Source organism: Dreissena polymorpha, chromosome 8 (assembly GCF_020536995.1).
Source record: "Dreissena polymorpha isolate Duluth1 chromosome 8, UMN_Dpol_1.0, whole genome shotgun sequence".
NCBI classification, from domain to species: domain Eukaryota; kingdom Metazoa; phylum Mollusca; class Bivalvia; order Myida; family Dreissenidae; genus Dreissena; species Dreissena polymorpha.
Window position 1 is genome coordinate 45675630 of NC_068362.1, and position 13102 is coordinate 45688731.

A 13102-nucleotide genomic window follows, 5' to 3' on the forward strand; every position below is an offset into this window, starting at 1 on the left:
TGCACCACACAATGCATTGAAATGCAACGTTTGTAAAGACACCAACATGATATATATAGGGCTAGTATTGACTGAGCCTTTCAAAAAAGAGCTACGACATATGTTGATGAAACTGATAGTGGTAAAAAAATAAAAAAAATGACTAAAATTGTATTGCTTTTGTGCTAATTCAAAATCATGAATTTGCAAATAATACAAATAAAATTAGCATCACTCAATACGTTGAAATGTAATGTTTGTAAAGATACCAATAAGATTAATATAGGGCTAGTATTGACTGAGCCTTTCGAAAAGAGCCACGACATATGTTGATCAAACTGATAGTGATTACAAAATAAAAAATGACTAAAGTTGTATAATCTTTGAGCTAATACAAAATTATGCCTCTGCAAATAATACAAATAAAATTAGCATCACTCAATGCGTTGAAATGTAATGTTTGTAAAGATACCCATAAGATTAATATAGGGCTAGTATTGACTGAGCCTTTCAAAAATAGCCACGGCATATGTTGATGAAACTGAAAGTGGTAAAATATAAAAAAATGACTAAAATTGTATTGCCTTTGTGCTCATTCAAAATCATGAATTTGTAAATAATACAAATAAAATTAGCATCACTCAATGCGTTAAAATGTAATGTTTGTAAAGATACCCATAAGATTAATATAGGGCTAGTATTGACTGAGCCTTTCAAAAAGAGCCACGACATATGTTGATGAAACTGATAGTGGTAAAAATTAAAAAATGACTTAAATTGTATTGCCTTTGTGCTCATTTAAAATCATGAATTTGCTAACAATACAAATAAAATTAGCATCACACAATGCGTTGAAATGTAACGTTTGTAAGAATACAAAAAACAATAGTATAGAGCTTTATTTGACCAAGCCTTTTGAAAAAAGCCACGACACACGTTTCTCGGATTATGGAAGTGTAAACAATGATACGCATGATTTGGTGAAAATACCCACCGTTGTTTTATAAGTAAATACAAAGCATAGTCGAAAACAAATGAAACAATAAGATGTATCAAACTCAACAAACCTTTGCAATGAATACTTCTGTGTTGGCAACACTTGGTTAAATTGTACTCTTATTATTTCTCGATTGCTTTGTCGCGGTCTCGCTTTGTCAAAATGGCGGCTGTTAAAATTTGCCTCGAAGCGCGAAGTCTCGTTGGGTCGCAAGTCTCGTTCCCTTTTGCGTAACAACGCGATAGCTTGTTCTTCGGTTCAGTGAGTGTCTCATCCCTTTGTTTGTATAGGTCCCTGCTCTATATGTACATATTTCACGTAAATATGATAAAATGTACAAAATTAATCTCAAGTTTAGCGACGTATTTTTGGATGAGTTTTCTCATTATGAGACTTGCCGAATAAGCACCAAAAGTCTCAGAACACGCCACATATCATCCTATTTTGCTGCTTGACTTAAATGTATTACCGATCGAACCAGTTTTCCAGGGGGGGGGGGGGGGGGCATGCGTATACGGGAGCTTACCGCGTTTAAGTGAGAAAGTTGGATCAAAGATGGTGTCGTTTGATGAGTTTTCTTGAAAGAAGAGAGAATATTTTCACCCGGTAAGCCCCTTTGTATTTAAAATTATTTTAAATGAATATGCCATTTCGGCTCTCCGGTGTTTGTGTTTCCCTCGGTTTCTTGTTTGAAGATCATAGACGTCGCGATAAAAAAGTTATTTAAGGAAAACCGTCCACAAATCTGTTGTCTCCTTATGTGACGTTCGAGAAATGGGATGTACAAATATCATTTTCTCTTATAATTCACAGTATTGATGCACGTGTACGGTAAAATTTAACTAAAACAATGATTGTTTCAGTTTCCCGACGCCGTTTTATCTCTTATAACTAATTTATTGCCAAAATATCATTTTCTCTTATAATTCACAGTTTTGATGCACGTGTACGGTAAAATTTAACTAAAACAATGATTGTTTCAGTTTCCCGACGCCGTTTTATCTCTTATAACTAATTTATTGCCAAAAACTATTGGTGTAACCCCTCTTTTTGGAACTGAATTCCTTTTAAGCACATTTGGGAGATGACTTCCCAAAGACCAACATAGCTCATACCCATGTTAGAAGGTAATACACGAACTTTCTGTCGTGAATGAATTTACCAGTAATATGAATGGTTTGAAGAACGTTTTCTTTGTTTAAAAGTATACCTCTTTCATACTTTTTAAAGATACGAAACCTCAAGCTACATTACAAAAGAGGAAACATAACTTGTATTGTTATAAACTGCGACATTATACGTGTGGAGCTTCACTTTTTTTGCAATATACATGTACTATTAAGCAGCATAGCGCCCTTTTTGGAAGGGATATTATGTTCTGATGTTATGTAATCGACTTACCGGTTAGGAATCCATTTAAACTAATTGGCTGGTGCACACAGCAGCGGATAGTATGCAGGTCAACAATAGATTTTACATCCGGTGATGCTGGTTTTGACAACCGACGCATATAAACATTTATGAATGAAAGGCTTCATGAACGTTGACGTCGCTCTTGGTTACCAGAAAATTTCCCACGTACGGATTTCAACCGTCATTTTTACAATCTATTTAATGCACAAGTGCTGGAATTTATATAGCGTTTTTTTTAAAGGTGTATGTCCAGCGCGTGTGCCGGGAAAACAGGGCTTAATGTAATTTTTTTTGTTCAGCTCAATAATTTTATATCAAATCTGTATGAAAAAATGTCAGTGAACATTAATCCGGTGTTAATTTTATAAAATATTGAGGCGTTCATTAATTATGGATCTAAAACGGAGAATTAATCCGCATATTAAAAAAACAACTGGCATATTGCATATTAGTTCGGAGACATGAAATTATTTTGAAAGAAAGCAAATAAGAGGTTCAATTCTATATGAACAAGTCTCGCTGCGCACCATTACGCTTTTACTTCTTGTATATATTTGACTCTCATGAATCTTGGCAAATACCTAGTGTTTTATATTGCTTAATCTAAATAAAGTTATGCATCTATATGTACTTTAAGCAGCATAACATGACTTCCAAATGACCAACAGCCCTTTCATATGTGAAAGAGATTTTGACACGAAATACCTACCCATCTATAATAAAGTTTATATGTGTACTTCAATATTATAGTTTTATAGCATGTTATGTGGTGCAATATAAGTGTTTTCTTAATCATTTTACTGTAGAATTATAAAAATGCTGTACACAAAACCTGCCGACCAATTGAATTCACCGATTTTAAAGAAGATGGGTTGTGGGGTGGCTGATGTACAAGATAATAGAATGTTTATCAGCCCTTTCAGTAATATTTTAATTAATTTAATGTATGTAATGACGTGGCAATCTTATTCTGATATGAAATTTTCTTTAACCACTCTTTTACTGTCTTTTCAGATGATGAAGGTTAAAGGGCGATAATAAGTGCATCTTCCGTTGCAGTATACAATTACGTAATTAGGAATTTAAAATTAGCGGAGGACTGGGATACCATTCCCCATTTATGGACCACATGAGTTTAAATGTAGAATATGCAAGAGAGAGTCCTTCAACAGAGCCGGGCTACAACAGCAAATAAAACAAACGAACCAAACAAAAAACTGTAAGGCTGATGTAATCTGTGTTTTTTGTTTGTTTTATTTTATTATTTCTACATAGACAAGTCTGACATATAATTGCTATGAGTGCTACGTAGTTACACGTTTTGTTCCGTATATGTCATGGTGCTAGTTTCTCACTTTTTTATGAAAATAAACCGTTATCTGTGTTACGTCATTTCTTCCAACGATGTCTCTGCATACATTTTCAATTGTATTCAGTACTTACATACATGATAAAAAAGATTTGGGTCGGAATGAATTCGTTATGCATTTGACATATCAACATTACTTACGATTGGGGATCGCATCTACGATAACACGGTCGGGAGGGGTACACCATATCCACTTTACCATGTGAAACTGCATCGACTTAAAATGTTGACATTGTTTGGCACCAATTTTCAGCTTTTGCCGAGAGCGCTGTGAAGGTTAGTCTGTTTGAGATGGACGTCGTTGACAACGTAAACCACTCCGCGAAGGTCCCAACGTCCGCCGTCAAGGCGCGCAGGTCACCAAGGACAGTGAATGAATTCTTAGGTACGCGTGGTTCATTTGAAATGACTGACCATGTACAATTAATGCGTGAAGCATTTAAAATATAATAAAAACAATTCTAAAGTACATTCGTTTTTCATATATTGCATGACATTATTTTTATTTATATTGCGCGATATGTTTAAGATTTTTAGTATAATGTGCTTTTCATTTAAAACTAAAAATTATACTATTAAGACCGCTTGGGCGTGGAAATACGAGTATATTTAACAATGGCATGTATTAATGTGTCCGTATATGTATTTCAGAGATGATTGGAGTACCAGATTGCCGGGACAGCTCCAGCCTTCACCTTCCCGACGTCGACATTTAGACATTTAAATTAAGCCCCAGTCTCATATAAGCACGGTTGGCTACGGCAGTTCCGGATCATCACGAATACACCCAGATCAAGATCCGGGACGATCCGTGGACTGGTTGGTTTCTAAGCGACAAAGGTTTTACCAAGATCATAACGTCGGTTACAACACGGCACCCAAACCGACCACACGTACAAACACGGACAGCCCGACAGCATTACGCAATCAACACGGAACAACACGGCAGACACTTACCATCAGGTTGGTTTTCGGTGAATCCATAATTTTACAATCAGATCTCGAAAGTGTTACCTCGAAAATTTTCATTTCGATGCGACTCTTAATTGCATACTATTTTCAGTTTATTATTATCACACAGCAGAAAATCATGCACATATAAGTATCAAAAGTTGTACTAAAGGAAACCATCGACATAGGCGTGTTGTGTCCACATGATCCTTAATCTATACCTAACGAAGACGCATCAATGCCATCCTACTTTTCAGCAGATGAAACTCTCTGTCCTGGCAGGATGACATGATGTGAACATTGTGATTGAACAAAATAGTTCATGAACATGTCATTTTATTGTACATCTAGCGGAGTTATAATTGTGAACACTAAAATGTGGATTAATATTTTACGAAATTTAAAAAGTTTACATCATTTGACAATAATATTTGACAGATTATGTTCTGTGTGATAATAATAAACATGAAATGTTATGTCATAATGTCATATCGATTTAAAACATTTCAATGTAAAAAACTAGCATTCAATATTAAGCGTTAGCAATCTGCTTGAAATCATCGGAAATCAACTTTATTTTATACAAGTTATTGTCCCTCCGGGGCAGACGTGATTGTTCCGTATCGCTGCCATGTTTTTCCGCGTCATTGTCGTTAAAGTCCGGGATTGTCCGTGTAGATTCCGTGTTTACCCGTGACACTCCGTGTCTATGCCGTGTTGGTCCGTAATAGAACGTACCTCTGCCGGGACAGTCCGTGTTGCCGCTGTGTTTGTTGGGTTTAGCTTCCGTGTTGGTACAGACTGGTCCTTGTGGATCCGGTGTTGTCACCGGAATGATGATCTTTGGAAGAGCGTCGACGCTAAAACATTAAAAAGTCAACGGATTTTATAGGATCTTGATCCGGGCAATCAGAGACGATCTGGGACTGCCGTAGTCATCTGTGTGTATATGGGACTAGGCTTATATGGGCTTTACAAATTTAGAAAATTTAAAAATGTCAATATAATTTTAAAATCTTAATTAATAAAGAAATAAATGCTTATGATTGTATTGTGTTTCTCAGTTCTAGATTGACATTAGAGCTATATGATTGTACGTACAATGTTTATGAACGACACTCTCGCGGGGTTTATGAGTAAAACGTATCGTAAGCAAACATCCTCACATACATTGTATGTAGTGAAAATGCATGCACCAACTTAGCTATTATTTCGAGTTTATTTCAATCTGGTTACTTAGTGCACTTTCCTGACATGGGGTAAGTATTGACATATTTGAAAACGTAAAACGTCTTACGGGCTTAATATCAAACCTCTAATTTATTGCCAAAAAACTAACGGTGCTGTATTGCGCATGTTAAAGGTCTTCTGAGAACCGGGATCCACTTGATCGAGCAATTTACCATCGACCATCGAAAGGCATATGTAGCAACCCGGTTCCGTTCCTGTGTTGTCCCCCAACGGAAATATAAAAAGTCGCCCTGCTAATTTGAGCCAAGTTTTACAATGGCCATGCTACGATTAGCCATTTCCAAAGTACATCTTGTGTTGTTGTTAATGATAAGTAAAACATACAATAATAAACGCTGCGAGCAGGGTTCGAACCTGCGCGGGAAGATCCGCATTGGATATCAAGTCCAACGCCTTAACCACTCGGCCATCACAGCTTATCTATCGCATGTTCAGTTTACGTTAACAATTATCAGTCTCTTTGAATATAATCAATCGCTTGGTTTGATAGATTCACGCTCAACCGATACTAGTGTAAGATATGGTGTACACATTTGTCCCATGGCCAAACGGATAAGGTGACTCACTGCGGCTCAGGAGATTGCATGTTCGATTGCTAGCGGAATGCTTTGTTATATATTCGTATCTCAGGATATAACACAAACATATACTACATTAACACATGTCATCGGGAGAGCCACAACAACTTATTTTATTCAAGTGCATATATGCTTTAAATGTTCAAACTTTACATGTATTAAAACGACACAAATGGGTACGACAATGGTCCCGTGACCCAATGGATAAGACGCCTGACTACGGATCAGGAGATTGCAGGTTCGAGTCCTGCCGGGATCGATTTTTTAATCTATCGCACATCTTTTGACGTAAATGCAATTTCAACAACGATAACTGCAGACTCATTGGGAAGATGGATACTTTATTTAGAAACACTCTGGCAAACATTATGGAACTTTCGTTAAGTTTTAAATTGAACATGAATAATTGTTAGCGACTTTCGTCAATGACCTTTGGATAAGGTGCGTGGCTCCAGATATTGAGATTGCAGGTTCGAACGCTACCGGAATCGTATACATGTAATAATTTTCCGTTTCAATAAACCATAGTAAACGGTATACACTATTTTACCATGGCACAAGGAATAAGGTGCCTGACTACGGTTCAGAAGATTTTGAGTTCGAGTCCTTGTGGGATCGTCTTATTTATGTTCGCAATGTTGGAATATACAGGAAACGTATAAAACTCGGCATCAGCTTATTTTCTATTTATATACACACGTTTTTAATGCTAAAGCTAAGCATATAACATAACGAAACGGACGTATCTTGTTTTATTCGTCAGGTCCTGTGGCCTAATGGATAAGGCGTCTGACTTCGAATCAGGAGATTGCAGGTTTGAGTCCTGCCAGGATCGTATGTTTATATCAATCAATTGTGGATGATGCATTTTTTTTTCAATCGCTGTTTCCGTCATTAAAACATGTCATGTCCTTTATTTACTTACTATGTTAGTCAAATGATTTGGCGTACAATCCTAGTATTTTGTTTTTGTTTTGCTTTATTCGGTTGTTTAACAGGCTATTTAGTAAAATGTTAAATGCGCACAAACCAAAGTGTTCGACATGGTCCCGTGGCCCAATGGATAAGGCGCCTGACTACGGATCAGGAGATTGCAGGTTCGAGTCCTGCCGGGATCGATATTTCAATCTGCCATACATCTTTTTGACGTAAATGCAATGTCAACAACGCTTCCTGCATTTGAAAAGAGAGAAACTTAATTTAATAAAAAACACTCAGGTAAACAGAGGGCAATTTGTGTTAAGTTTTACAATGAACATGATATGATTAGCCATTTCCAAAGTACAACGTGTGTTGTTGTTAATGAAAAGTAAAATATACAATAATAAACGCTGCGAGCAGGGTTCGAACATGCGCGGGAGGATCACATTTGATTTCAAGTTCAACGCCTTAACCACACAGGTTTTCGTGAACTTATATTAAATTTTTATTTTTATTTAAGTCAACACATACATTTAATGCTCAAATTGAACAAATAACAAAAGGAAACATACGCAATTACCTAAGGTCATATCGGTGTTGTAATAATCTGATCTTTCTTCATCAAGTTCAGGTCCGTGACATAATGAATCACTCGACTGAAATGCGGATCAGAAGCTCGCAATTTATGTCATTTAGGGATCGCATGTTGAACTACATTTAATGTGGCTATGATCCGTTGATACACGTCCGGTCCAGCTTTGCCGTGTTTTAGCGTTTATTTTTATGTGTTACCCAGCTCTGCCGTGTGTCATTGTCTAAATATAGTATAATATTATACTATACATGTTTTTTAAAAGTATAATATATATAATACTAAGGATGTGATAATAATAACTTAAACTAAGTTATCCGTTCAAGTGATTTCTTAGCTCTTTATTTTGTTGGTAAACCGTGGACTGGTAAATTCTTCAATCTGTTAACTGTTCCTTTAATTTAAAATCAGGTCTCTTTAATTTAGAATCATAGTTGTTAACAAATATATTTGTGGTGATCAAAAATGTTCTTAATTACTTTGCTATTTCATAGCACATATAATTAAACGTTCGTCACTTATCATTTTTATGTGGCTGATCTAAATTAATATTTTAATTATTAACTGGAGAGGCCCTCTTCAAACATATCACCAGCGATGTAAAAAACATGTACTAGAAAATAATTAGAAATACCAATGAGTCGGTGCAAAATTATTATATGCAATTCATACCTTATTACCTCTGCTGTTTAGTTCACGAATTGCTTTTCAATTCACTGTGATCTGTTTCGTTGCAAGTCTACTTTATGCCCCCGAAAGAGGGCATATAGTGATCGCAATGTCCGTCTGTCCGTCCGTCCGTCTGTCACACTTTGCGTTTAGGTCTCAAAAAATGCTAATAACTTCTATATCGCTTCAGATGTAACATTCATATTTGGTATGCATGTGTATATGGACTAGGCCTTTACATACGCAAACAAATTTTGACCCCTTTCACCGTGACCTTAAACTTAGGGTCTGCGTTTAGGTTTCGAAAAAATGCATTTAGGTTTCGAAAAATTCCCATAACTTGTATCAAAGCGCTTATTGGAGGCATATGCCATCCTATGGAGACAGCTCTTGTTGGAGAATATAAGCTACGGAATATACTTAACAAGAAGTATTTATACATACATGGCAGACATTGATAAAAACAAATAAATTAAAGATTTCATAGTGACACAATTTACTAAAACTCGTCTTTCGTTGTTGCTTTCAATCATTCGCGAAATCACGTTTGGAAATTTAATGAAATACGTGGGCAATACCCTTGGAAATCATTCTTCCGTCAGGCCATTCTTAATTTTAAGTGCAGCTAGCACGTGCCGCTCTTGAGCTTCAAGAACCTCGATGCAGCTCGTGCAATTACACCTCTAGTAATACTCGCGAATATCAAGTGATTCGCGCTGCATTAAGAGCGCAACTTCTGATGTTGAAGAGAAGTCTCCAAATGTATTCGTTAACATTTACTACTTTAATAAGATTAAGGAATTGAATGCAGCCTCGGGATTGTGAAGATAGCAGTACAATGCCAAGAATGCAATCGACATGTTAGTGTGCGAAATATACTTATTAATTTAAATTTATTATTTTTATATTGTATTCATAATAGTATTGTATCGTACAAAATCATAAAATAAGCACCATTTGTTTTACATGTTTTGCAACTGTTATTAATATAAACATACACATGAGACTACCTTATAATTTTTTCATGTAGATAAAATATAGAGAAAATCAGGCTCACGCTATACTCGATAATATACCATATTTGTGCAAATGACCAATTGATTAAGCCTACAATCGTTCAACATAAGACATCGAGTGCGTTTCATACAGTGTGTATGTATACTCAATATGTATTGAGATTGTTTTCCAAATAGTATTTTTCTGTCAATATCATCATAAAACATTGGCCCAAACATGTATCCACCTAAAACAATACAAGGGACCTATAGGTTGGGGTGAGGTTGGCTGGGTAGAGCATTGTCCACAGGGAGTAGGGCTGTCACGATTCACCGGTATATAGGTATATCGCGGTGCATGTCGTGAAAAAAATCGCACCGCGGTACGGCGTTGCCGCACCGGTTTTTTTTATATTATTATATAAGCACAGATATGAATACATAACATAATTATTTTGATATAGATATCGTTTTGAAAACTGTAGAAGCGATTCAACCAAAAGGGCTAAATAAATAATCCGTTAATATCCAGGTCAAGCAAGCGCTTCCACTTGTAGATGTTTAACTTTCACGTTTAAAATACGGCGATGTATGGGTCCGTACCTATTTTGGAATACCGATTTCCTTTGCAAATAAGTTCATAATTATCCAAAAGATGTTTATTCTATTTCTTATTTGCTTTCCATAGTATATCGATCGTTCAAAGCATGGCACTTCCGAATCATGTTATCTTAAGATTCTGAATAAGTCGAGGAAGAGTCAGAACGCTACGGATTTTCAACACTGGGCCCGCTGACTCCGCATTTTAAACATGCCCTCAAAGCGTTCGATTTACACAGATCGTTGTCACAGCTATTGTAAACAACATGGCGGACATTTTAGAAAAAGACGCGAATAACAATAACAATAACAATGACTACTTCTATCAAGTTTATTACTGTTTCTAGTCATACTATGATACCAGTGTTTTCTGCTTATTGAGTTAAATAAAGTTTGTAAAACTTGTTATTCTGCTGTTTTCTTCACATATACATATTCTGTAAAATATCGCGGTATGTACCGCGATACAGTGTTGCCGTACCACGATATACCGCGGTACGCTCACGGCGCATCGTGACAGCCCTAACAGGGAGGGGGATCATTTTTAATTGATGAGACCGCTGACAGTGGCAAATGGCAGTGTGTTGTTCTTAGCTCTATTTACTGCGCTACGGTCTTTTCATCCCCTAAATTGTGAGATGCTCCTTTAAGGTAAGCCTTCTCTTAATAATGAAAACAACACCATCATTAATAACGAAGTTAAAAACTATATTATTACGACAAAGCGATTCATTAATTAGCTTACTCTTTTTTTACATTTTGCTGGACAGGACTTATTACTATCATTATTACTATCATTATTAATATCCTTCTTTGTATAAGATATCTGTATATTTTCTATAAAATCATTATTATTTTTTGTTTTATTATTATTATTACTATTAGTATTACTATTCTTTGTAACTACTGTTATTATTAGTTGTACTGTTGTCATCATATAATAAATATAATTATTGAGATTTATGTTCTCAATTGTACTGTGTAAATGACATGTTTAATATTTTATGTAAGTCTGTCACCATTACAACATGTAAAAACTACTGCAAGGGAAAGAACCCCGATAATGTTGAAGAACTTCAGGCCTAACCCTTTTTCCATTATGCATGGAACAATGTATATATTTGTACAATCTCATTTCTTGGAAATACAATATGCTTAAAGTAAAGTAAAAAGTGAAGAAAACACAGTCAATTTGATACTTAAATTCTTTCTTGCTTTTTGACACGACGTATCTTTTTATGTTAAAATGTATTCACTAAAGAATGCTTTTTAAGCAATGTTTATGGGGACGTTTATGGGCAAAATGTTGCATTTATTTTCGCTTAATTATGTCGCTTTTATATTTTGTCATTTGTGAATTTATATCAAGCAGATAAATGGTGGATTGAAATATCGATGGCCGAGTGCTTAAGGCGTTAGACTTGAAATCAAATGGGATCTTCCCGCTCAGGTTCGAACCCTGCTCGCACAGTTTATTACTGTATGTTTTACTTTTAATTAATTGGGCATTTTTCACGTTTTTTTAAATTGACAAAATAAAAAATATATGTTTCAGATTGGCACATTTTTGTAATAATTATGATACTTTTGAGGACACAGGACACACTGAACATTTACCGTGCTCTAAAATATCCTTTTTATGCATCTTTTGACGATTTAAAAACCTGAAAATTACAAAGCGTAGCAACGCGAAACGATTGAATAATCTGGAGACTTCTATTTGTGTCGTTATATTTAGATATACTACTAAGATGTATGGCAGATTGAAATATCGATCCCGGCAGGACTCTAACCTGCAATCTCCTGATCCGTAGTCAGGCGCCTTATCCATTCGGCCACGGGACCGTGTCGAGCAACATTTGTGCTCATTTAAACTTTTACTAAAAACCCTGTTAAACTTACGATTATAACAAAACAAAAACATAATACTAGTATTGTACGCCAAATCATTTGACTAACATAGTAAGTAAATAAACAACATGACGTGTCTTAATGACGGAAACAACGGTTGGAAAAAAATATATCCACATTCGATTAATTTAAACATACGATCCTGGCAGGACTCGAACCTGCAATCTTCTGATTCGAAGTCAGACGCCTTATCCATTAGGCCACAGAACCTGAAAAGCAATGCAAGATACGCCCGTTTATTACCGTACAGTTATGAAAGACAATAATTGCACTACGTTTCGTTATGTTATATGCTTTGCTTATGCATTAAAAACATGTGTATACAAATAGCAAATTAGATCTCTATATCTGGAGCCACGCACCTTATCCAAAGGTCATTGACAAAAGTCGCTAACAATTATTCATGTTCAATATTAAACCTAACGAAAGTCCCATAATGTTTACCTGAGTGTTTCTAAATAATTTAAGTGTCCCTCTGTCAAATGAGTCTGCAGTTATCGTTGTTGAAATTTAATTTACGTTAAAAGATGTACGATATATTGATATATCGATCCCGGCAGGACTCGAACCTGCAATCTCCTGATCCGTTGTAAGGCGCCTTATCCATTGGGCCACGGGACCATTGTGGTGCCCATTTGTTCCGTTTTAATATAGGTAATGTTTGAACGTGCAAAGCAATATGTACTTGCATAAAATTAGCTGTTGTGGCTATCCCTTTCACACTTTTTAATGAAGTATATATTTGTGTTATATCCTGAAATACGAATATATAACTAAGCGTTCCGCTAGCAATCGAACAGGCAATCTCCTGAACTCAGTGAGTCACCTTATCTGTTTGACCATGGGACCAATGTGTACACTATATCTTCTAGTCGG

General features: G+C 35.8%; 2 protein-coding genes and 6 non-coding genes across 18 annotated transcripts in view; 5 read left to right on the forward strand and 3 right to left on the reverse strand.

Moving 5' to 3' along the window:
* LOC127841495 (probable basic-leucine zipper transcription factor S) overlaps positions 1 to 13102 on the forward strand; it is a 156880-nt gene that overhangs the window by 70302 nt on the left and 73476 nt on the right. The window contains exon 6 of one of the 2 annotated variants that reach the window (XR_008031037.1): positions 4722 to 4769. The exons of the other annotated variant lie outside the window; for it this stretch is intronic. The gene's annotated coding sequence lies outside the window, so the exon portion shown is untranslated. Of the gene's footprint in view, positions 1 to 4721; positions 4770 to 13102 lie in introns of those variants that run through there. 2 annotated transcript variants of the gene reach the window in all.
* LOC127841494 (GRIP and coiled-coil domain-containing protein-like) overlaps positions 1 to 13102 on the forward strand; it is a 104092-nt gene that overhangs the window by 17729 nt on the left and 73261 nt on the right. The window contains exon 6 of one of the 10 annotated variants that reach the window (XM_052370344.1): positions 4410 to 4811. The exons of the other annotated variants lie outside the window; for them this stretch is intronic. Coding sequence (XP_052226304.1) covers positions 4410 to 4474 — 65 coding nt within the window. The 3' untranslated portion in view covers positions 4475 to 4811. Of the gene's footprint in view, positions 1 to 4409; positions 4812 to 13102 lie in introns of those variants that run through there. 10 annotated transcript variants of the gene reach the window in all.
* Trnas-uga (transfer RNA serine (anticodon UGA)) lies at positions 6294 to 6376 on the reverse strand. Its single transcript has one exon. It is a non-coding gene; the product is annotated as a tRNA-Ser (tRNA).
* On the forward strand, positions 6725 to 6797 carry Trnar-acg (transfer RNA arginine (anticodon ACG)). The gene has a single exon. It is a non-coding gene; the product is annotated as a tRNA-Arg (tRNA).
* Positions 7301 to 7373, forward strand: Trnar-ucg (transfer RNA arginine (anticodon UCG)). Its single transcript has one exon. It is a non-coding gene; the product is annotated as a tRNA-Arg (tRNA).
* On the forward strand, positions 7584 to 7656 carry Trnar-acg (transfer RNA arginine (anticodon ACG)). The gene has a single exon. It is a non-coding gene; the product is annotated as a tRNA-Arg (tRNA).
* Trnar-acg (transfer RNA arginine (anticodon ACG)) lies at positions 12088 to 12160 on the reverse strand. Its single transcript has one exon. It is a non-coding gene; the product is annotated as a tRNA-Arg (tRNA).
* On the reverse strand, positions 12364 to 12436 carry Trnar-ucg (transfer RNA arginine (anticodon UCG)). Its single transcript has one exon. It is a non-coding gene; the product is annotated as a tRNA-Arg (tRNA).